The sequence below is a fragment of the Oryctolagus cuniculus genome, chromosome 15, assembly GCF_964237555.1.
Source record: "Oryctolagus cuniculus chromosome 15, mOryCun1.1, whole genome shotgun sequence".
In the NCBI taxonomy this organism is placed as follows: Eukaryota; Metazoa; Chordata; class Mammalia; order Lagomorpha; family Leporidae; genus Oryctolagus; species Oryctolagus cuniculus.
The window spans coordinates 23,370,751-23,396,575 of NC_091446.1; the positions used below are offsets into that span (position 1 = coordinate 23,370,751).

Consider the following 25,825-nt stretch of genomic DNA (forward strand, 5'->3'; position numbering starts at 1 on the left):
GTCACAGAGGTGTAGGTGCTGGCACTGAGACTTGAAGACTGACAGGTGCTGTAACAAAGGTGTACAAACAGAGGCCTTGGGGCAGACAAAGGCTTGGCCTGCTGCTGCTGACTGTTATGTGGGAACAGCAAGAGCCGTGCAACAAATGACAGCAAGAGCAAAGTGCATTTTTTAATACCTGGAATATATTAACAGGGAGCTCTCCATCCACTCTTGCATGCTTCCAGCCTGGGCAAGCTTGACCAAAGCACAGTGTGTTTCAGGCTCCCCTAACCAAGCCACTTTGCCCTCACATGCACACACACACACACACACACACACTTCCACATTCATACCAGTCTTTACAATCTAGTAAGTGGTGAGGGCTTATTACATGTAACATACTTTTGGGATTTATCCACACTCTCCTCGTCCCGTCAACTTGGATGCTACAAGTTCTTCATGATCCAGATTTAACACCAAGGGAGGAACCTCTTGGAAAGACTCAGTATCTCCCTGTGAAATTTCGTGTTATACCTGTTCATTTAAGGGCCTCATAAATTACTTGGAAATTGGTAACGTTCACACAGTATGTAGCAGAGTTTTTGAACATGATGGGAAATGTTGGAATGCAATAGTTCACAGTGTGGTCTTCTCGGTAAAGCAGGGAAAGCGGCTGAGCACCCCATCAGGCTGCCGTGTTTCAGAGGCAATGTGTGTTCTCTTCAGAGCTGAGGAAGCTCCTCCTTTTCTATGGCCCTTCTTTCTCTTGTGTCTCAGGTCCCTTGGAGCACGTGCACCTGTCTCTCCCCTTTGTCACCACAAAGAACAAAGAAGTCAACGCGACTGCAGTGCTGTGGCCCAGCCAAGTGGGCACGCTGACTTACGTGTGGTGGTACGGAAACAACACGGAGGTGGGTCTGCCTTCCGAAGTGTTCAAAGGGCTGAAGCTTATCTCCCATTGGCTGATGCAAAAAAGGGAGTGAAATGACTTAGACGGAAGAGTCTGGAGGAAGTGCTAGCTTCAGGGACAGGAGACTGATGGTATCAAATATCTCATCAGTCTGTGTGTCTCTCTATCTCTGTCTCTTTTTCTCTCTTTGTTTTATTTATTTGAAAGGCAGAGTACAGAGAGAGAGGGAGAGACAGAGAAAGAAATCTTCCATCTGCTGGTTCACCCTCAAATGGTTGCAATAGCCATTGCTGAGCCAGGCCAAAGACAAAAACCAGGAACTTCTTCTGGGTCTCCTACGTGGGTGCAGGGGCCCAAGCATCTGGGCCATCCTCCATTACTTTCCCAGGAGCATTAGCAGGAAGCCGGATCACAAGCAGAGCAGCCGGATCTCACCATTGCCTATATGGGATGCCAGCAACATAAGTGATGGCTTTAACCATCACACAACAATGCAGGCACCAGCATCCTCTCTTTTGCATTCTCTCTGGCTCTGGCTCTTAATACCATCCCCCTCCCTCCCTCTCTCCTACATCTTACTGTTTTTTTCTCCACCTTCCCTTTGGTTAGCATTCTTCTCAGGTCAGACTGTTTTGTTGCAGTGATCCTTAGCAGCCTGGTTTAGCAGAGAAGTTTAGCTCTATTTCCTGAATGTTTTGAGCGAAATCCTGGAATTGAGTCTCACTGGCCAGGCCTTGATGGCAGTGCCAGAAGTGGAGAGGGAAGTGTTGAAGTCAGCCTCCTGGGAGCCACATGAACAAGAGGAAGCAAGAAGTGGTTACCAAAAGGAAAAAGAGGCAAATGGGTCTGGATAGGCAGAAGCAACTGGTCGCCATCACACCTCATGCCACCCCCTCCTTAAAGGCCTCCTCGTTCTAAAACAGAAGTGGCCATTTGCTGAGATCACCTTTACTGTTGTGTTTTCTCCACGCTCCCTGTGCACCACAGTCAGCCGTGATGGTGACCTGTAGAACCCGTAAACCTCACCTGCCTCAGGTGCTTCCAATTGCACATAAGAGAAGTGAGGACGATGCAGTCCGAGTGGCTCCAGTCTCTTGCACTTGCCTCATATAAGACCAAACGCAAGGCGCTCTGGGGCCTGCTTTAAGTTTTCTCCCCGCAAACCCTCGTGGTCTGAACCCACTCCGTTCTCCACAGGTCCAGTGCCTCCTTGTGTGAGTCGGGCAGGAAAGCCGAGGTCCTCAGACATTGCTCCCCGAAGGGCATGGCTGCTCCGGCCTGCAAGGCAGAGCATCTGCAGCAGAGTGGCTTTCGCCTTGGCTTGTGCCCTTCAGACTCAATGCGTCTTAGTTTAATAAAGACATTTTTTCTACCCTAAAGCTAAAAGTTAGCTTTAACTGGAGACATAATTTTGCACAGGGCCAGGGAGGAAGCCCCTCCTGAACCTATGTCTCCTGAAAAGTGTAGAGAACCTCTCACTTCTGTTGCTACCATAACTAAGCACATAAGAAGCCCCTTTTTCTTTTTCTCTTCTTAAAGGTTCATTTACTTATTTGAAAGAAAATTTCAGGCCGGTGCTGTGGCGTAGCAGATAAAGCCGCCACCTGCAGTGCTGGTATCCCGTACGGGTGCCGGTTTGAGTCCCGGCTGCTCCACTTTTGATCCAGCTCTCTGCTATGAACTGGGAAAGCAGTAAAGAATGGCTCAAGTCCTTGGGCCTCTGCACCTGTGTGGGAGACCTGGAGGAAGCTCCTGGCTCCTGGCTTTGGATCGGTGCAGCTCTGGCTGTTGTGGCCATCTGGGGAGTGAACCAGAGGATGGAAGGCCCCCTACCCCATCTCTGCCTCTCTGTAAATCTGCCTTCAAATAAATAAATAAATCTTTGAAAAAGAGAGTTTCAGAGAGAGAAAGAGGGAGAGACAGAGAGAGGGATCTTATATCTGCTGACTCACTCTCCAAATGGCCTCAATGGCCAGGGCTGAGCCAAGGCAAAGCCTGGAGCTTCTTCTAGGTCTCCTAAATGACTGTCAGGGGCCCAAGCACTTGGGCAGTATTCTGCAGCTTTTCCCAAGCCATTAGCAGGGAACCGGATGGGAAGTGGAGCAGCCAGGACACAAACTGGCACTCATATGGAATGCTAGCATCACAGGTGGCAGCTTAACCCTATACACTACGATGCTGGCCCCAAAGGCTCTTTAAAAAAAAAAAAAGATCTATTTTATTTATTTGAAAGACAGAGTTACAGAGAGAGGTAGAGACAGGGAGAGAGGTCTTCCATCTGCTGGTTCACTCCCCAGATGGCCACAATGGCCAGAGCTGCACCGAACCGAAGCCAGGAGCCAGGAGCTTCTTCTGGGTCTCCCAAATGGGTGCAGGGGCCCAAGGACTTGGGCCATCTTCTACTGCTCTCCCAGGCCATAGCAGAGAGCTGGACTTGAAAATGGTCAGCTGGGACTGGAACCAGTGCCCATAGGGGATGCTGGAGCTTCAGGCCAGGGCTGTAACCCACTGCGCCACGGTGCCGGCCCAAGGGCCTTTTTTCAAAGCATCTACAAAGAAGCATGTAAATTTGTCCCATAGTAGGCCCACTATCTACAGTGGCAAAGAACAACATTAAATTATTGGCCCGGAAGCTAGTACTAGAAGGTGGAAGTGCTAAACAACTTTCATCTGGGACTTCTGTTTCCTTTATCTTTTATAATAAAGCCAAATTCTCAACAGACCTTATTGAGAAGACTTCTTATGCTGGGCTTTAGTCTTCTGTCTGCCCGAGAATTAAATGAGTTTTGATTTTTAAATTAATTAAGAAAAGATTGGGGAACAGTGTTAGTGAGGAGTGAGTCGAGGGAGGTCAGTGAGCTAACGTTGTTTTCCTCTAAGACCTGCATCTGGTTGTATTACAGGCACCACTCCAAAGCATCTTTTTTTCCATCCTCAAACCACTATCCAATTAGTGCGTGTTTCCAAAGCAGCTAATTTCAGAAGGCCATCGGTGAGTCTTCTTAGAAGAAGGCAGCTCGGGGCCCACGCCTTGGCGCAGTAGGTTAATCCTCCACCTGCAGCACTGGCATCCCATATGGGCACTGGTTCTAGTCCTGGCTGGCCCTCTTCCAGTCCAGCTCTTTGCTATGGCCTGGGAAAGCATTAGAGGATGGCCCAAGTCCTTGGACCTCTGCCCCCACGTGGGAGACTAGGAAGAAGCTCCTGGCTCCTGGCTTCAGATCGGCACAGCTCCGGCCATTGCAGCCGTTGCGGCCATTTGGGGAGTGAACCAATGGAAGGAAGACCTTTCTCTCTGTTTGTAACTCTAACTCTCAAATAAAATAAATAAAATCTTTTTTAAAAAAAATAGAAGAAAAAGAAGGCAGCTCACGAGGCCACTCCTATCCCACTAGTGGCTAGAATTTCTAGGCTCCATTCTAACTTTATATAAATGGTATACTCTGAAGAGGAACACTTGACAGCTTATAGATTTCTAGTGTCCACTGCTTAAATCTGTAGAATAATTTTAATGTCTTCTGTTCTCATTTGATTTGAATATTTTCTTGGCTTAAGGAATCTGCTTGACACAAGTAGGTTATGTGGAAGGAGACATGTGTATCTCACCAGCAAGTGAGACCTATTGATGTCCCCAGCCCTCAGCCAGGATGACGCCAGGACAGAGGTTTCAAGTTCACAAGGCAGAGTGACTTAGCGTTATTGCTTCTGTCACCTGCTTCCTGGCCTGCACTGGAGGTGATGGGGAAGAGGCAGAAGTGGACTCAGTTCCACTGTGGTGCACCAAGATGAACACCTGCTGAGTTTGCCAGCTGGGGTTGGCTCAGAGCCAGTGGCCTTGTGGACTGTCACTAAACAGCTTTCCTCTTACACTGTGCCCTTGTTTATTTTAGCCCTTAATCACCTTGGAGGGAAGTATATCATTCAAGTTTACTTCTGAAGGCATGAATACCATCACAGTGCAGGTCTCAGCCGGGAATGCCATCCTGCAGGACACAAAGACCATTGCGGTGTATGGTGAGTGCCCGTCGTGCTCGCGTGAGGTGATCTAGTGCTGTAATAAGACCAGGGACCACCCTGGACCGGGCTTTCACCAACACAGTGCAAGACAGTAGCTGCGAAGGAGTTGAGACCAGCCTGGTCCCTCCTTAAGTGAAATGGGAGCCATCAGCCATTTGCAGCCACAGGATCCCATAAGTGTTTGTTTTGTTTTCCTACAGTTGGTCTGCTGCACATAAAGTGACTGTTTGCTCACTCACCTAAGGTAGGGGAGAGTGAATTTCATTAGAAGACTAACTCCTTTTTGCTTGAGATTGCAGTGGGATTTACATAGCAAAGGCCACTTATTAAAGAACATGGCTGATGTTCAGTGTTCAAATTCCTCCTCTAAGGAAAATATACCATTATCTAGATCCTATAAAAATTTCTTCCACAAATCCATATCATTGAAAAAAGAAGAAGAAAGCAACTGTTCTAGGTGAAAATTGATGGAGGGGCCATGGCAATTGGATATTTGCATGGTTGTAGACTGGATATTTATTTGAACAGACAGCTACACAGGACAATTTTTGATCAACTGGAAGCATGAACATGATTAGAAGATTAAGTGGAATGGAATGGAAAGGCAGAATCATGGATTGAAAATGGGAGGATAAAGGCAGGTGAAACAGGTTGATCTAACTTAGAAATTTCGGCATAAAGACAATCAGGTGGATATGAGCTAAGTATTACTAATGGATGGTGAATATATAAACAGTTTTTTTAATCATGGTAAGAACATTTAAGTACTATCTATGTCATGGAACGTTTTAATTTGGAAAGCAAGAGTTTTAAATTATATAAGGAACGTGCTGTGGTGAGAGAGCAACAAGGAGTAGGGGAGGATGCCAGATGGTGGGGCTGGCTGTGATCCCAATAATATCAACTGTCCCAGTCCCAGACTTAATCGAATCTGATGAGTTGACTCATTGCTGGGTTTTCTTGTGGGGAGTCTGCTGTTACCCATTTGAACTTAAAAACTAGAAAATAATTTGTGAACAACTTTGTACAATGCCAAGGTTCAAAAGTCCTCAAGAACACCATTCCTTACATGGGTAAGTATTGTGTTTCGTATTTTTTCTTTCTCTTCCTCTCTCATAAAGGGGTTTGATTAGTCCAGGTAAGAGGAAGTAAGCCAGGACTATGATTTTGTCAGTGGGGTCCCCTCCATGAAGTGGGCTTTCAGCCCAGTGGGCCAGCAGAGGACGGACATTGCAGGGAGTTTTTGCTTCTCTTTCATTCTCCTTCTCCTTTCTTGTGACAGGAATGTATTTAATCTAATAGCAGTCATCATCCTCATTTTTCAGAGGCAAATATCTTGTCCCCACTAGTAAGTGGTGGAGAGGAGCTTTGAACTCAGCCTATCTAGACCCGGGCCCATGCTCTGACATGGTCCTCCCCACCCGATTTTCATTTCATTACTGGATCAGAAGTCCTTGTCTTCACACAAGAAAAGAATTTCAGATGTGAGACAGTAGCAGTAAAAGAGATAGCAGAGTTCAACGAAGAGAATATGCTTGAGAGACCAGCAGGCATCTGGGCAAAGAAGGGAATGCCCAGTCTGCTTTCAGATGGGAATTTTATAGACATGGACCCATCATGTCTTCTCCCTCCCCCCACCTCTTTTTCTGGGATATTGCTGGGCTTTCTAGATGCACAATTCATGAAATTCTGCCCAGGACTTTAAGAAGACTATGATTAGAGATGGAGGATGGAGGACTTTCCCCCTAGTTACCCACAGGATGGAGAACTTTCCCCCTAGTTACCCACAGGGGAGGGTTGGGACCCACGTAATAAGCTTGTGGAACATCAGCAAAACTTTCAGTGCACAATTGCTGGTCTGCTCTCAATGTGTGCTTCCATGTGTCTTCCCTCACTCAACCACACCAAATTCAGTTTTGCTCTTCAGCCCCTATGTTGTAAAAGGCTGATGTCTGCCTTGCTACCTAACAGCTTCTTCTCCATGGACTCCATGTTCTTTTTTCTGTCTATCCGTGCTGCATGTCACAGGTCACACTAATGTGCACTAACCCATGAGCCCGTAAGGGGTCCTCTTGTTTAAGCCTGTCAACCACGACCTAGTTAGAATCCCAGAGAAAACCTTAAATTTGGAAGGTGTTTAGGTTTATCTAGTGCAGCCTGGCCTATAACAGTAAGAAATTGTGGCCCAGACATGAAACATTACCTTCTTAAAGTCATTTTCCTGCTTAGTGACAGTTCTGGTAACAATAATGGTGGCAGCGTTAGTAATTACATTGATGAAGTCCTGAGTAGTCACTAGCATCTATTTCTAAGCAACAGGTGGAGATGATGTTCTAGTGACTACTCTGAATGAATTTGGAGAAATATTGTATATTTATCCCTGATTTATAGGTGAGAAAACACTAAGCAGAAAACCCAGAGTGGAGGAACACTGAAACCAATGGGGACATTTCCAGCACCTTGCTCCCACCTCACTATGCTGAGTTTTTCCTCTTTGAACAGTCTCTCTAAAGGTGTCTTCTAAGGGTGGGTCACCCTCCATGGAATGAGTTGTCACCTGTCTCTAAAGTGGAAACCTGGGCAGAGGAAGTAGTGGCCTCCTCTCACCAAATTCCTCATCAGACATCCTTAATTCATCTGCAGCCAGTGAGCTGCCCAGGGTGAGAGTGACCAGAGAGTGGATTAAACTTGTTCAGTGGATTGCTGCTTAGGGAATTGGGTTTCCTGCCAACCATGGAGAGATAGAGACACTGTTTTTTCTTGATGATTGTATTTCCAAAGAATGGTTCCCAGGTCCTTAAGAAAGACTTGGGTAACCTGTAGAAGATTTACATCTCAATGGTTAGGGTAAGGAAGAGGGAGGCCTTAGGAAACCTGTCAAAGGGTGAAGGCCTCCAGATCAGACCTAAGGAAGCATCCTGTTTAGAAAGGTGACAGAGGAAGCCTTGTCTTCCCAGAACATTTGCATTGTTCTCCCTGATTTACTCCAGGGCACAGGTTTGCTCTTAAATAAATTTTTAAATGAGGTAAACGTGTAGAATTTATCTTTGTCAGTAGCTGCAAAAATATGTCTGATTGGTATTTACCCTTTTCAGTCCTACCACGAGCATCCCTTATTTGTTGAATAAACTTCAGTGTTACATTTCTCTCCTGTTCCCCTATCCTGCCATGTTGTTATGCTAAGTAATTACAGAGGCAGCTTCATAGTTACTCATTTGTGTCCTTTTATTAAGATAAACATCTCCCCTCATACTTGAAATCTTTGTAGTTTGGCAGAAGTTGTGGAGAAAGTGGGAGTGAAGTAAACTTAGACCTCCAGCGTCTTGGTGAAGACGCTTCAGGACTTGGTGGGTGAATCGTGGGTGCGGCCGCTTACCATATGCATTTCATTACTCTCCTTCAGAACTGAGTCAGTGATATTCACATGGGTGGCCAGTGACTCATAAAATAGTCAAACTTTAAAAAACACATTTTGGAAAAAGGGTAACTCCCATAAAAAAATGCACACCTTGTGATGGAAGAGTCCTTGAAGTACGTATTGAAGAACTCCTTGGCATTGTTAGGAAAGGCACAAGCAGGCTTTTGTGCTTCCTGAATGCATATTTGGTGTTAGCAATGTTGCTCAGTGTTAGTGCTTACCACTGAAACACAAGGACATGCTTAAAGCAAGAAATGTGTATTGAATCAGTAAGTGCATGACTTGCAGCAAGCCTCCACTGTAATTTAAGCATTTCTTTAATCAACAAACATTTATTGAATAAGTGACTCATAGACAATAATTCAAACCTAACCATGTGCAAGGCACTGTCTCTCGGGAGGAACACAGAGCCTTGGTTGTCACTGGGCTTGGGAGACATACAATGAAAACAGAATCGTTTCAATAGCAATAAGTATGAAGAAGATAAATGTGGTCCAGTGATGAAGGTGCCGGGGCAGCAGGAGGGAAGCCATCTGAGGTTGGGTAGTCAGAAAGCCCTCTCGTAGGCTGGGCTGACAGTGAAAAGGAGCTGAGCATGCTGCAGTCTGAGAAGTGGAGGTGGGCTCTTGGCGGAGGAGTACAGCAAGGCGGAGGAATCCAAGGAAGAACAGGGTCCTGGGGCACGAGGAGTACAGGGAAACCTATGAGGACATAAGGTCGGCACACAGGTACACAAATCTGCATCAGGTTTTGTGAGCCTTGGAAAGCCGTGCTAAAAATCTGGATTCTATTCACATGCACCGTGAAGCCATCAGCAGGTTTTAGGGAAGCGACGTTATCTGCGTATACCATGAGATGAGCACTGGAGTGAGTCAGAGGGTGTTTTGGCTGCAAAAATGGGCTCCACCAATCTCCAACTACAGGGAGTGTAGTTGACCAAGGTCCCCAGGGTTATGTTCTGGAACCATGGTAGGCCCAAGACCACACCTTCCAGAAACAGAGCCAGCAAAGAGAGGCAAACAGCTGGAGCCACACCTGGCACACAGGAGACTCCTCTGTTGGCTATTTGACCTTGGCTCAAGACCTCCCAATAGTCATGTGTTGCCTTTCTCAGACTACAGGGCAGTCATTTAATCCCATTTGCTCCATGAGTGTTGTGGTCTAATGGTTCCCCAAGTTTCCCCCACTTCCTCCCCATTTTCTCGCACAAACAGTTCCTCTCCTAAAAGTTTTTCATGTTTCATTACTACCCAGCATCCTGAAGTACCAAGATTACCTGAGGGACAACAGAAAACTAAAAAAAATCCCCAAACTCGGGAGCTTAAAATTTCGTTGAATGAAACTTCCACATAAGCAAAAGATGGAAATAGAATGACTGTAGTAATAATTATGCCATCACACAACAATTATTATTATACAATCATAAAATGCAAAAGTATGCATAAAGCACAGTGGTGCTTGAACTAGAGTTTGAATGTTTTGGGCACAGGCAGTGGGGAGAGTCAGGCATTCTAGGTTTTAGGAATAATCTGTGCAAAGGCCTGGGGTCTTAAACCTGCCCAGCATGCAAGGTCCTCTGGATCATTTCATGTTGAGCAATACAGAGTCTAGAACTGGTATGAAGGGCAAATGCTGCAGAGCTGGGCCGGGGCCAGAATCTAAGGTTTGGTTTAGAAAGGGATGAATCAATGAAATAATAATCTTGGGATAATAACTTTGCCTTCTAGAAGGGTCTCTCTGATGAGTGTGAAGGGAAGGACCCTCCGATGAGGGCTTTGCATGAAATACAAGGTCGAACAGACTTTTTGAAGGAACTCTTTGACTTGTAGTAATGCACTTACTGTTGTATCCCCAGAGGAATTCCGGTCTCTTCGCTTGTCATTTTCTCCAAACCTGGATGACTACAACCCGGACATCCCTGAGTGGAGGAGGGACATCAGCCGAGTCATCAAAAAGTCCCTGGTAGAAGTGAGTGCCAGCAATTCATTGTCATGCTCAGACACCTTTCCTCTCTGTTCTCGGGGAACTACGTGCAGAGGGAGCCCTTGTGCAAGGAAAAGACAAGAAAGAGCTGGAACCAATGGGGAGTCTCATTAAGCCAACTGACACCTTCACAGATGAGCCCCAAACCTGCAGGCATATCAAGCCCAGTCTGGGAGGAAATGTAACCACGAGCAAGCCTGTGGCTCTTGTTCCCTAGGACATTTACCGTACTCAGAGAAGGACTTGGTCTCTTGTGACAGTTACACAGCAGAGTTCATGATTAGAGCGTTAGTCAGTATGGAATCAGCTGCAGTGTGGTGTAAGTGGTCTCAGCATATGTAAGTCCTCAGGGGTGAGTGTATAGCAACAGCAGCCTTGGACTCCACCCCCACAACTTTTAGTACAGGAATAGGGTGGGCACTCAGTTGCTGATGTTTTAGACCTGGTTCTGTATCCCAGTTCCTTTTTTTTTTTTTTTTTTTTTTTTTTTTTTTTTTTTGACAGGCAGAGTTAGGCAGTGAGAGAGAGAGACAGAGAGAAAGGTCTTCCTTTGCCGTTGGTTCACCCCCCAAATGGCCGCTATGGCTGGCTCGCTGTGCTGATCCGAAGCCAGGAGCCAGGTGCTTCCTCCTGGTTTCCCATGTGGGTGCAGGGCCCAAGCACTTGGGCCATCCTCCACTGCCTTCCCAGGCCACAGCAGAGACCTGGACTGGAAGAGGAGCAGCCGGGACAGAATCCGGCGCCCTGACCAGGACTAGAACCCAGGAGGATTAGCCAAGTGAGCCGTAGTGCCGGCCTGTATCCCAGTTCTTCTCTCAAGACTTTTCTCTCCTATAATATTGCCAGGAGAAAGCTATTACTAGACTCTCTTCATGGAACAGGTGACTGAGATTCTGAGAAGTTAAGTAACTTTCCAAGACACTCAGAGCCCATAGAAGGGGAAGCCACAAAATTAGAAGGAAGGGCTGAAGTGCAGTGTCTTTACATGTGCATCATGGCCTCCTAACGTCAGGGAATATCAAAGTGTTGAGGTTTGTTCCTCTCTGAGCAAGTGGCACTGACAATTGACAAGATACTTCTTTTACATGTGTCTTCTCCTACCACTCCACTTTCACGACTGAACAGAGATATGGGATTGCTGCTTGTGGGCTTCTTGGACTTACTGCACAAAATCAGGCATTCAGAGGTGACCTAACTTCCTAGGATATTTTTGCAGCCAGTAAAGAAAATCAGTTCAGACTATATATGTTTTTTTTTTTTTTTTCCTGCTCCCAACCCATGGTGCTACTTGACACAAAGAGATGATGGGATAAAAGCATTCAAATAACCCTTGCTTAGAAAAGAGATCTCACACATAACCTGTTGGGAAAGAGCTGGGCTTCCCATCTTCATACCATTACTTCTTTTTGTATATATTTGGCACTCGACAATATTCCAGATACTCTTTTCGGTGCTTTGAAATATTCAACACAGGTAATCCCAAAATAACTGCATGATGTTGGTACTATGATTATTACTATTTTACAAGTGAGGAAACTGAACTTAGAGCTATTAGATGCCTTACCTGAGGTCATGCACTTAAAAATCAGGTTCTGGAGTCAGATCACCAAGGTTTTGTGCTCTTGTTTTTGTGGTTTCCTACTCACTCTACCCTGTTGCCATCATTTGCCTTATTATGAGGAGGAACAGGGGTGAATGGAATACTGGGGAGGATAAGAAGCATTGTCACGTCTCTGGATAGAAGTCATCTGACTTCTGTCTTGATGGCTTTCCACATCAGTGATACTATCGATGTTTAAATATGATGGCCACCAAGAGACACAGCTACTAAACCTCAAGCCCAACTACAATATCACTTTCTGCCTGTGCAGTCATCTGTCCTGGTTTCTCTCCTATGCTCTCCAAGAGGGAGCAGACTTTTTATATATATATATATGTATTTCATTTGAGAGAGAGAGAGAGACAATATATTCTATCTGCTGGTTCACTCCCCAAATTGTTAGAACAGTTGGGACTGAGCCAGGGTGGAGCCTGGAGCCTGGAGCCTGGAGCCTGGAACCCAATCCAGGTCTCAGATTGAAGCAGGGACCCAACTACTTGAGCCATCACCAGCTGCCTCCCAGAGTGCACATTAGTTTGAAGATAGAATTAGAATTGGAGCTTGGACTTCATCCCAGGTACTAAGATAGAGAATGCAAGTGTCCCAAGTGGTGTCTTAATGTTGGTGTGAAATACCCACTCTTAAAGTTTTCCTTTTAAGTGAATGCACCGCCCAGCTCCTTCAGTCCACAGTGTTGCTGTGACTCATGTCCCTGTAGGTCTCCCAGCCAGCTGTACAGCTTTCCCAGGTGACTTATGAGCACGGCATTAGCTCAGCAGTGGCCAGCCTTTCAGGTTGATTTCTCTTCACACTAGCGTCTAGGGATCAGATGCCCTGGGCCTATACCTTCGACCAGCTGTCCAGTAGGCTAGAAACTACTACTCCTCAATATTTCTAGACTTCTACGCAGCATAATCAGACAAATGCAGACTACAATATTTGGCTCAGCATTCCTCGGGTCAGGATGGTGGTGGTAGAGCGGTAGCAATTTTCAGTTTCCATGGCTCTTTAGTTATCCAATCCCAAGAGGCATCAGACCTAGTGCATAGTTCCTAGTGCCCCACGCCATCTTTGAAATCAGTAATTACACGCAGCCACTTTTTAAGTCATAGGGGACTTATTGCCAAGTGTACCTAACACAGGGTACAACGTAGAGTCAATTTAGTTGCAGTTTTCTTCCTAGTCATTATTAGATGGAATTTGCTGTACAATTGATTGCTTTTAAAACTGATGAGGGGAGTTTGGGGGGGAACAAGGGAGTGAGGGAAGTGTGGTTGTCTTCTTGGAACGGTACTTAAGGAATGTGTGGAATCTGTTCTCTTTATATTAATAAAAGTTTTAAATAAGAAAAAAAAGGAAAAGTTTCATGCTTTCCTGCCTCCCATAGTAAGTATATGCACTTTCTGTACTTTTTAGCTCAACTAGGGCACTCATGAATAAAACAGTTAAAAGTTTGGCTTCTTAAAAAAATGTATTCCATTTTTCCTCATCAGATTGGATTTTGGTAACGACATTTCACCATTAAATCGTTAATTTAATGTCATTCGATAAAATTTTTTGTGTATATTGAAGATGACTCAGAAATAATATTTGAATTTATAATCTAGCAAGATTGTAAAACAATATGGGGTTAGCTGCAATAGGAGCTAGTGTGTGAAGTGTGTCGGGAGTGGGTTGCATCCAGCATGGGTTACCATCATTGGCTTCACAGCCAAATGAAGCTTCCTAAGTATATAATTCACCACATCCTAGATGGCGTTGAGTCACTGTTTAACAGGCCTGTGGCTATGGTCTTTCTTATGGTAGAAACAGAGCTGCACTGCCCAAGTCCCTGTTTAGGGAGACTTGTCGCCTTGGATGCTGAAATTGCTATGAGCAGAGGCTTCAGCTGCCTTTTCCTGTCACTTCCCAGAGTGGCTCATCTCCATGTCCACTGATGGACTGGTTCAGTTACCGGGCCAACACAGCCCAGCTTAAGAGTGCTCTGAGAGGCCACCATTCCTCTGCCTCTTGAGGCTGTCGTCGAGCCAAGATGGCAGTTCAGTCTGCTTCATTCCCATTGATGTTGTTACCAAGAATGTGTCTGAGCACCACAACCTGTGACATGTTGTCATCTGCGAAGTGTGGCATAAAATGCTTGTTTCAAAGGGTTGTTGTAGGGTTTGCATGAAATAACATTACTAAGTTACTTAGCACATAACAGGGATCCACTGCATCGAATTTATTGGTACTCTAAGAAAAGGTACCAAAGTGGAGATTAGAAACAATTCCCTAATTAAGAAATTATAAAATATCTACTAAAATAAGTGGAGTTATGACAGCTCATCAGAAGATGAACACACTTCTAGCAACAGACTTAGAAAACAGACATTCTGGGGGAAGATGTTATGCACAGCTACCTTGAAGGAAAAGGCTAGGAGTCTGAAAATGTGAATCCTTTTCCATTTGGCTGGAGCATAAGAAGCTGGAGTAAGTTGTGCATAATTTGTTTGGAATGTGCAGCACCCCTCTGCAGAAGGTCTTGAGAATTTAATTAATCTGGTTGGAAGTGAGAATGACTGCAAGCATTTGGGACAAGGGAACATCATTTGAGTAGGACTGTAGGAAGGTAAATATGGAGGTAGCAACCTTCCTCTTGGAGTGTGGAGGCAATTGTAAAACTTTACAAGAGAGCACATAAAGGCTGAATTGTGATATGAACGATGAATATTTAAACAGGAAGAAACCATTAGGATCATTGTGTTGGAAGGTAAATTGTTAAGGTATCGCAAAATGCTGAGATATGACAGACAGAGTTGTGTCACAGGTAAATGTAGATCTTCAAGCTAGGTTATGTGAGAGAGACTGCTTTGGGTCACTCACCTACATGTAGAATGAAGATTTGAGGGGTGAAAATTAGAAATCTTTTTTTAGTGTGTTTTTTTTTTGGAAATCATAGTGAAATAGTATTTTGACTGTCTTCGAGAGAAAGAACCTCGGATAATAACTGTTGATTCTAGAATCATCCATAGAAGGTCTCAAGACAAACCCTGAGGTACAAGCTCAAGAAAAGGAGGATAATTAAGATGAACACAAAGTTCTTGAGTGATCTGTATGAGAGTACTTCAAAAAGTTCATGGAAATTTGAATTAAAAGATAGTTTAGGATGGTGCAAAATTATTAAAATCTATGCATCATTTTTTTCATAGTTTGTATTTTCATGAAATCCATCACATGCGTGGATTTCAAAGAAAATAAACATCTTTTAATTTCATTTTCTATGAATTTTTGACATGATTTCATTTGATTTTATTATAAGCATGGCCAAGTGAATGAGATGAGAGTGCTTCATGAAGTAGGGTTGGTCACTAGCTTTTGACACGGTGGAGAAGAGGTAGATGCTTCCTGAGCATTGTTATAGGAGGTTGGGTGATGAGGATGCTATTGTTCAGCTTGAAGAGTAATTCCAGTGGAGTGATACAGGAGGAAGCTTGGCTGGGAAGGTCTAGGCGGGAGGGGCAGATGATAAAGGTTAGTAAATGGGGGTCTTTTCACTGGCACTGGCACTTCCTGGAGATGTTCTTGAGGAAGAAGGGTTAACATCTGAATTCCTAGGGATCATGTCTAATTCATTTAATTCTCAAACTCATCCATTAACAAGGCAGTTACTACTGTTTCCTGGTTTATCTTTAAGGGCTAAAGGCACTGAAAACGTAAGAGGCATGATGCAATTCTTAGAGTTGTGGAGCTGGGATTGATCTCAGACAGTCTGACTCTGGAGCGGCACTTGGGGCCAGTGCTGTCTCCAGTGCACTTCCTGCCTGATGCACCTAGGTCGCAGCTTTCCTATCCCTGGCCACCCAACTGAGTCTTCCGGACGCCTACCACCCTTCAAATACCTGGCCCTCTCTTCGTTCTTTTCCACAGGACTTACATCAGTCTCTTTGTCTCGCCCTCAGGCCACAGGCATTCCAGGCCAGCACATCTTGGTGGCCGTGCTCCCTGGCCTACCTACCGCCGCTGAGCTCTTTGTCCTGCCCTATCAGGATCCAGCAGGAGAAAGCAGAAGGTCGCCTGAAGAGCTTGAGCAGGTGAGTCCCCAGGAAGGATTTCCAGGAGTCAGCTCAGCTTCTTCCTGTGGGCTGAGCCGCACCCACTGCTGAGCTGAGCACCACAGTGGCTCACAGAGATTTCTAAGGAATTGACTTGGACTTAGGGCACCTGCTGTGTGTAGTCTTTGACTTTCTGTTCCTTTGTTTTTCATCCATAAACTGATGACCCTAACCACACCTTCATCAAAAAGCACACATAACAGTGTTTATGGTGGGAAATGGCTAAATGATTCACACTATGGCCTGCTATGTGGGAAAAACAGTGCAAGATTACTGGGGAAAAAAAAAAGCAAGCAAGCAAGGACGAACAATGCGTACATGAGGAAATCATTTAATCTTACTTTACTCACTGTCATCATCAGGGTGTCATGAGAATCAAATGACATGAAATGCATGGCATCTACTTTTAAAAAGTATAACTTTGATACACATCATCAATCTTTTTGTCATTGCTGTGCTAAGAAAGATGATTTATGTGTGTAACAAATGAGTCCCATTAGTTCCAGAGTACCTCTACTAGCTGCGTGGAGGTTTACTTTTTCCTCATTCCCACCACCTTGTAGGATATTAGTGGGCTGTATAGATGTGGTGCGTGTGTGTGTGTGTGTGTGTGTGTGTGTGTTTCTGTCTCCTTCCTGCCACCTTTGTGCTTTTTGTCTTCTTTCCTCATTTTAACTTCAAAGACCTCTTAGTAGTAAGGATTATGTTGTTTTTTTCATTCATTCAGTTAAAATGATCAGTCTTGGTCTGGTTACCCTTTCAAAAACCCTATGATTTGGTTTCTCAATGCTTCCAGGCAGACAGATTAAAAACAGGATTTCTCTCAACCACTAAGTAAATATTGGCTTTTCCCCCACAAGTACTTGGTGCTTTTCAGTTTACTTTGAATAAACCCATAATCCAGTCTCACAATCTCTAGCCTTCCAAACTGGCCTGAGAACCTCCTATAATAGCCTTATTGAACAACATCCCTGTGGAATGACCTACTTCTGACCCTACACCCTTCTTTTAACTGCCTCTTTCCTCACTTGACATAAGGCTCACCTCTGTCACATAAGTGTGCAAGTAATGAAGCACTGCACTGTCCTGGAACACCTTGCTGAGCCATTTTTCCTAGAGAAGTGCAGTGGAGAGCAGGCAGCCAATAACTGAGCAGATTTGCATCTGATCCTGCTCCTCTGGGACTGGCTTCCCTTTATATTCTGCACATTATTATCTGCACTGCAATTGAGTGGGAGCAAGAAGGTTGCTATTGTTTTTTATCAGAACACTGCTGAGGATCTGTGGGGGGAAGCAGATCCCTATCCAAGACCTTTATGCACGCATAGTTTCGATTGTTCCTCCTCTGGACAAGTGTTCCTCTTCCTCACTGGTTTTCCATGAAATCCAGACTGTTCAAGGGTGAAAGAGAGTTCAGATTTAGAGCTTGCTATTTTCCCAAGCAGTGAATCATCTGTACATCTTTATTTCTCATACTTTCCAAACACATAATATTTTCTAGAAGATTCCCTGAGAGAAACTATGTAACTAGACTGTTCTATGAAAATCCTTAAACTTATGTGGGGACGTATCTTGCTTTGACTATGGCTTTGCTCTAGAACTCTTGTTTCCTTTTATTATCTCTGTTTTCTAGGTGCTTCCTTCAAAGGCATTCTCAGATAGCTGAGTGATGATCTTCCAGGCCGCTCAGTATCAGTCATTGGTGAACCATTTGTTCACAGACCTGAAGGCAGCTGGCTTGTTTGAAGGCAGTGTGGTTTAGCATCTGGCATACATGTAAGGGGTCTAGCATTTTGGTAGAAAGAGTATAGGCTTTGAAAAATATGCACCAGTTTTTAGTTTCCATTCTGACAATCATCGTGTCTGTTTTATAGATGAATAACATGAGGAGCAGAAAAGTTAAATAATTTAGTCACAGTCACATCCATCCTATAGGATGTATGAAAAGATTAACAAAATGATCAGGAAAGTAGTTAATTACAGTAGATGAGCAATACATAATAAGTAGGTAATGATTACATTTGTGGTCACTTTATAATAGGAATAAAAAATTTGAAAAATGTAAAAAATATTATGCTCTAAGAGACTGTTTTGTATAATCAAGGACATTTATTGGAAGAAATTATGGTAAGAGTAAGCGAAAACAAAGATTAATGAATGAAATTATACAAAACAAAGAAGAAAACAAGGGCAGTAAGAAAAGGAAAGAATGAATATGAGTAATATGAGTTCATATAAATTATGCAGATTTATGTACTTTAGGGAAAATGAGGCACCAAGATGGAGACTGTAACACTATCTGAGGAAGTTGACAACAGATCAGCCAGTTCTAAAACTGAAACAAAAGTGATCACAGTGACCACATAAATGCCAACCAGAGTACATGAGCCATTAGTGTCTTGTCGTGGAGGACATTATTTTCCTGATTGAAAAGTTCAGTTATGAAAGTGCTTCATAAAACCAAGATACACATCCAGACTGCATGAAGGCAGGGATTGGCCACCAGAAACCTCTGGTTTTCAATCAAGGAAAAGCCCTGTGATTCTTCTCTGTAATGCAGTCACGTGAACAACATTGTAGGGAAAATCCAGAGATACGTTTCAGGCAGGGATGGATTCAGAACTACTTACATGTGTCACTAGTTTACTTCCCTCCTTTCTCTGCCTCTGTTTTCTTTGCCACTGCATGGAGAATGTGCCCAGGAATGAAGCCAACATGCAGGAAAGCAAGGATGGATACAGAAATCCCCAGCTTCTATTTGATCCAGTTTATCGGTTTCATCCAAAAGATAGCAACTCTCCTCTGATAACACCAGCAAGAGGCCCAGGTTGTGAGGCTCACTGGGCCTACAAGGGTGAAGTGGGCGTCTCCTAACCAGTCCCTGCAGTCTTGGGGTTGGAGTGCTGTCAGTGACAACTCAGTTATCTTTCAGTCATCCTTGGATTAGGAGTTTAGGCTAGCACTCCTGAACCAAGTGGACTTAGAGAAGAGAAGGATATGGTTCCTCAAAGAGGGAGAACAAATGCTGGGCGGGTCAAAGATATTGACTCCCATTGTAATATATGCTATGGAAATTGAAGATAAATGCAAATCAAAACCAAAGAACAGAATGAACCTCCTCCTTTGATGGTTACGCTTGGAAACTAAGAGGAAAGTTGAGAATGGTTTGAAGTATACCCTCTCTCCATGCTATGGCTCCTCTCTTAGAAATACGTGGTACAGAATCCCCAGCAAGAGATTAGATTAGATCCTGGCCCATGGGCCTTGAAGGATGGGAGGTCAAAGCCCCAGCCTGGCATCCCTGACTCTCCTTCCTTAGCTTACTCTGCAGTCATTCCAAGGGGAGCAAGAATACTGGCTTGGGTTGAGCTATCTTGGCTGTGAAATAAATAGAAAACTGCTTACAGTGAGAAGTATTTGGCCCTGTTATCAGTATGCTGCAGGCTGGGTTAATCAAGTGACCTCTGACTTAGAGGGTTCTACCAGTCTTTCTTTCAGATCTCAGATACGTGAGAAAAGGCTGTTTCACCCTTAGCTGGCCTCGTTAAGGGCAGCACACTCTGCTGTCCTGGGAGGCCAGCTGTCCGGGTATGAAGAAACCCTGCCTCTGGGGCACTACACTCCCATGCTTCTCATTGAGTCCTGAAGGGTGAGCAGATTTGTGTTTGGCTGTCTTGTGGAAGGAAAGACTGCCATGCTCTGTGGAGGCTGTTTTTGATGCTGTGTTAGGGAGATAAGGAGCCCACATGTTGTCTTTCAAAATCTGTAATGGGCATTGAGAAGACTTAAAAGGAACAAAAAGGACTGTGGAAAAAAATGTCAACCAGAAACAATGGATTTCCTCCCTGGCTGTTTATATCACCATACACGCTTGACAAATGTATAATCCAAAATCCAAGGAAGAAAAGAGAGGCAGATCTGAAAATGAAGAGGTCTATTGGCAGGGTTCTAAGAAATTAAAATTCATTGTACAATGTAATTAATCAACTCAGACTATTTTCTGTGTATCATCATAGCCTGCCATGCCAGTCCAGATTTTTAACATGAATTGAGTTACAAAAATACTCTTGAGTTCAATAGGAGGCCATTAAATAGGAAAGAGGTGGAAGCAAAGGAGTATGGCAGAAGGAGACAGACACTTAAAGTTGGTGGTGGAGAAAGTGGGGAAAGACTTATTTATAGACAAATTGATCCTTTGTATATGTCACTGGGAAACTCCTTAGGCATTTTAATCAAGGTGATTCTTTTGTGCTAAGAAAGAGATTTGATTAGCCAGTGATTCCTAAAACCTAGTATTTAAGCACAAAAGAGCCACCAGTGTAGCTGCCAGAGCACATTTGCACCTTGTTCTGTTTCTTTGTATTACATCTTTCAGTAACCTACCAACTGCCCTGTTGTCCATAAATGTCTCTATTTTCATGTTTGAAGGATTAATACTTTCATTTCAGTCATCTGAAAATGTGCTTTTTCCTACTACTTTCACTGAAACTTGTTGAGATGTTAAATGTTTTCTGTGTGTGGTAATGATCACCTTTGCTAACGAAATATTTTCAGCCCACTGCCTCTGGATACATGATAGGGTTATTATATGCGTGAATCTCTTTTGGTTGGGCAGAGTGATAGGATTTATTGAGGACAGTGATTTGGTGGCAAAAGTGACATGTGCCACTTTGAAGCTGAAGAATTCAAATACTAGATACACAGTTTTGGGAGCTCTTTTACCCTACTGTGGTGAATGGGAGTGTTGGAGATACTTGCTCCACCAGCCTGCATCACAGTATGACCATAATGAGGAAAACACCACTCCCTGCCTGCAGGAAATATGATAAATAAGCAAAAAATATGCCTTTGTTATGTCCAGCTGCTGAGAATTCAACATTTGTTACCTCAGCCTAACCTAGTTGAATCTGATTGTTATCCTGAAACTTCACACTTTTATGAAGAAGATGGAGAATTGGTGTCCCTTCTATAACAAGTCTTCCTGGGACATGCTTTTAATGGTAGCTTTCCTGGTATTTGTATTGTGTCCCCATGGCCCCTTTAATTGGTAGTTTAAATGAAATGTGGGCTCCATTGGAATCATAAGCATATTCCACCAAATAGGCAGAAGCCAAGAATAAGATGCTGTTTCTTTGGTCATGACTGTTTAATTGCAGTAGATTAGAAAATAGACTGCATAGGAGAATAGCAGAAGAGGAATGCGTGTATAAAAGATAAAAGAAATTTGCTCAAAAAGCACACTTTTCACAGGACAAAGGTTAAAAAAAAGAAATTCAACTGGCTCAACACATGGCTTCACTTAAGCTCTTATTGAGTAAATTCTCGTTTTCTCATTTAGGCTGCTACCATACTTTTCTATAAATTGCGATTTATTCCTTTCTTGGCCAGAGGCTCTCCCAAAACATTACAAATTGTATTAGCTGGTGAACAGAACGTGACAATCCCAAGGACACTTAGGGGTCACCTATGCTTCTGGCCCAAAGGTTGGCATTTGGGCTGGTGTTTTAGCTGTGTGTGCTTCACAGAAGCAGAAGAGATGGCAGCATAATTGATGAATTGCTACATCGTTTGTTGTTTTTTTTTTTTTTTCATCCCCTGAACCACTTAGTCGTACTTCCAGTCGTACTCTTCCAGTATCTTCTGTTCTAGCTCTCTTTTGTGAACTGGTTCAAAGAACATGTTTTTAATGGAAATGCCCTAGGATTAGGAGTCAAACAAAGCTGCCATCTGGTCTCAGCTCTTCAAATATTAACTGGGTAAAGTTAGATGTGTCTTGTAAGCTCTATATTCCTGTCTGTGGAAAAATCAACAGTAAAACCCAAGACAAACATTGTTAAGAAAAAATAATAGAAATAAGCAAGTTTACCAACATAGTCAATTCATATATAAATATACTTTACATGTAACATAGCATGATCTAATAAACACTTCTTCAAAAGAGGCATGCTAAATAGGTAAAATGTCAAAATATGTCAACAGTTTCAAACACATTTATTTGAGTAGAAGGTACATGGTTCTAATTGAAGTAATTCTGATATGGAATATAATTTCATTTAGTTTTGTTTCTTTTCCTGCTGTCTTTTCCACACAGGATGTGCTTGTTATTGAATGTCCTTTGATGCAAGTTAAATACATGAAACATATTTTCTGCTACCAGGTTATTTTTGCAGTCTGCTTAATTTTGCAGATGACTCAGATAAAGGCAATGAAGCAATGTAATAAAGCAAAATACATATAGGAAGTTAATTATCTTCACATGGACTCTTCTGGATCTTATAAATTAGAAGTATGGCGTTCTGATGAATTCCAGTTTCTGGTTTAGTTACATGTATCTCTCACTTCAGGAAAAAGTGTTCAGGGACAAGAAGGAAATATCACTTAACCTGGTTGAAAGTGAGTAGTTTTTCTCAGCAAATATATAGTTCCCTATTTCTACATGGTAATAAAACAGGTCAGTTTCTTAATTGAATATGACAGGTCTTTCATATTTGAATTTTAATATTTTGGCAACTATATATTACGTAAAATAGGCGTATATGTGTGTACATGTATGCATATTAACTGTTTTGTGTAAGTATTTCGTAGCCAGAACCTTTATAATAGACTTCTACCAAAAAAAAAAAATATTGTGGATGATTCTCGGTATCCAAGAAAAGTAGTAGTCCAATATGGAGAATCAAGTTGTTGTCAGTATAGTTTTTTTTAAAGATTTATTTTATTTTATTTGAAAGGCAGAGTTACAGAGAGTCAGAGAGAGAGAAGGAGACAGAGAGAGAGGTCTTCCATCTGCTGGTCACTCGCCAGATGGCCTCAACAGCCAGAGCTGTGCCTATCCAGAGCCAGAAGCCAGGAGCTTCTTCTGGGTCTCCCACGTGGGTGCAGGGGCCCAAGGACTTGGACTATCTTCTACTGCTTTTCCTAGGCCATAGCAGAGAGCTAGATTGGAAGTGAAGCATCTGGGACTTGAACTGGCACCCATATGGGATGCCGGCACTGCAGGCAGCAGCTTTACCTGCTACGCCACATTGCAGGCCCTGTCAATATAGTTTTAAGAGGATTTTCCCCCCAAAGCTTGTTCAATAAAATATTTAAAAGCCTGGGCTTGTACAGGATCCCAGAAGCTCCACTACAGGGCACTGAGTGTTAGTCCATGTTCCTGTCGTTCAGAAGTTCATCTGCAGGGCAATTCAGCTGCACAGCCAATCAGGGGTCTTTGCAAGGGACTCGCTCCTAATCCATTAGACCCTGCTTAATTAGGAAAGGGATCAAAGAAAAGTATCAACCAACAGAAAAGCTAGAAAATGAAGAATTTAGTTAACAAAATAATGGTCTGAAATAATCTAATTAGACTTGAATAATCTAATAAACAAAATATGAAACTGATTATTGTAATAGAATGTAAAAAATAAGGAAAGGAGACTAGATTAAAAATGCCTGGAGTGCAGTTATCCCTGATAGGTTCCCAAAACTCCTCTAAAGTAGAACAGAGAAAAAGTGAGCGCAGTTTTCTTCTTTAAACAAATTAACAGTTTTACCTAATACTGTTTCTACCCAAACCAGTTCCTTTGTCTCATGCTTGGGGCTAAATATTCCATGGTCTCAATTTCTTAAGTCTGTCCAGTATACATGTGCTAGCCTGAGGGGCAGTGTAACTAATACCCATAAGCATGACACAAAGATGCCAACTCATGAAGTTGTAGTTGCACTTAGTTTCAACTATATAATTTATTATTTTAGCAGATTACCCTTACCATTCCATGAATAGTCATAAAATACCTATTTCCTGAAAGCTTGTGATTCAGGAAAGGGGAAGGAAATAAAATAAATGAATATGAATCTCACTAGAATGTATGAGCTGCATTTATCTGCCTCTCTCGAGTTCTCATGAATACAAATTTGGAGGTGAATTTTCTAAAATAATATAGGTCAATTTTTAGGAGTAAAAACTATTTGATTTATTCTGCCTTGGGCCAGTTGGGATGTAATGCCAGGTCACACTTAAAAATATTATATCTGCAGATTCTGTAATAAAAAAATCATGTAAAACTCATTTATTTAATTGACCAGTATTGGGATATGTGATAATTTGGTAAACATAGTAGGTATTTCTCCGCATGATTGTTCATGGTCAGTATAACTTGGGTGGCATTAACTATGATGCTTCTTCTTTCAGGTATCAGAACTACTGATCCACAAGCTCAACCAAAACTCGGTGCACTTTGAGCTGAAACCTGGGGTCCAAGTCCTTGTCCATGCAGCTCACCTAACAGCAGGTCAGTTTCCATGTTCATGGGTTGTAGGTCATGGCTCTTGCGAAGGGAAATGCTAATTTGTGTTTCCTTCCTCATAACAAGGCTAATACCTCTGCTAGGCAGAAATCAGGTACAGTTCTTTGAGGCTGCTGTGCTTGGTGTTTTTGCCTGTGGAGAGCCAGTTAGCAACAGTAGAAAGTGGTGTTTCCTGCTTAATCCCTGGCAGAAGCTCTTGGTGACTCACTAAGATCCATCGTACGTGCAAGCATTTCTCAGCAGAAATTTTGAAAATAGTGTTAACCTTATGAATATTGATTTTCAAGTTCTTCCTGCAAAACCTTATTTTCAAATCATTCATGTTATAAAAATCTGCTTTCTTTAAAATTTGAAGCAGCAGAGTAGAGGTAGTGTGGGCTTAGGTGTTGCACGGGGCCATTACCAGGAAGTAAGCATTTTTTTTATTTTTTGACAGGCAGAGTGGACAGTGAGAGAGAGGGACAGAGAGAAAGGTCTTCCTTTACCGTTGGTTCACCCTCCAATGGCCGCCGTGGCCGGCACACCGTGCTAATCCGAAGGCAGGAGCCAGGTGCTTCTCTGGGTCTCCCATGGGGTGCAGGACCCAAGGACTTGGGCCATCCTCCATTGCACTCCTGGGCCACAGCAGAGAGCTGGCCTGGAAGAGGGGCAACCGGGATAGAATCCAGCGCCCCGACCAGGACTAGAACCCGGTGTGCAGGCGCCGCAAGGTGGAGGATTAGCTTAATGAGCCGCGGTGCCGGCTCAGGAAGTAAGCATTAAGTTGACAATGATCTTGCAAATCACTTAATGTCATTGAGCTTCTGTCACCTGTAAAATGTGTGTGTGGGAGTTGGAGGGGTGGCAGGGGGATTCTTCTTTAAGGCTATATAGAGATTTCAAAAATCATACAAGTAATTCTAAGCTAAATAGATACTAATAAGTAGATATTATGGTGTATTAATAATAAACTATCATTGAGTACTGACTTTTGCAGAATACTGTGCTGGCATTTCATGGAATACAAACGCCATTTGAAAATGGTCTCTGTACTCAAAAGATATGTAAATTGGTTGTGGTATGGGCAGGTTTGGAGGTGGCAGTGATTGTGGCGTTGTGGGGCACAGAGAATGGGCAGAAGGGATGTCTCAATGAGTGAAATACATACATTCTTATATACAGAGGCAACACAGCATACATAAACACTTGGAGTTTCTCTCTTTTCTTTTTGGAGCTAGATCATTGGTTTCAGTATTTATTATATTTTTCACTGTGTAACCTGAAAAGAGATACCTTCTGTTTACCTCAGAGATAGTAATAGCAGCTATGTCAGTGTGATTGTACAAAGATTAAGTTCATCCCATTAGTGCACTTAAATAGTTTCTGACACAGAGTAAACTAATCATCTTTCTTTGACTCATTTTATTATTAACAATCATTTTTTTGAAATCTAAAGCAGCAGTGAATTGTATCTATTCAAAATGATAAAGGATACATCATGGAGGAGATATTCTTTGGGAACAACTCAAAGTGTAAGTGAGATTGAGCTCAAGAGAC

General features: G+C 43.1%; 1 protein-coding gene across 7 annotated transcripts in view; it reads left to right on the forward strand.

The window, feature by feature from the left end:
- Window positions 1–25,825, forward strand: part of SORCS1 (sortilin related VPS10 domain containing receptor 1) — a 574,197-nt gene that overhangs the window by 528,603 nt on the left and 19,769 nt on the right. For all 7 annotated transcript variants that reach the window (XM_070057266.1, XM_051824149.2, XM_051824151.2 and 4 more), the window contains exons 20-24: window positions 760–893; window positions 4,783–4,906; window positions 10,183–10,295; window positions 15,849–15,980; window positions 24,175–24,274. In XM_070057266.1, the coding sequence (XP_069913367.1) occupies window positions 760–893; window positions 4,783–4,906; window positions 10,183–10,295; window positions 15,849–15,980; window positions 24,175–24,274 (603 nt within the window). The remainder of the gene's footprint in view (window positions 1–759; window positions 894–4,782; window positions 4,907–10,182; window positions 10,296–15,848; window positions 15,981–24,174; window positions 24,275–25,825) is intronic.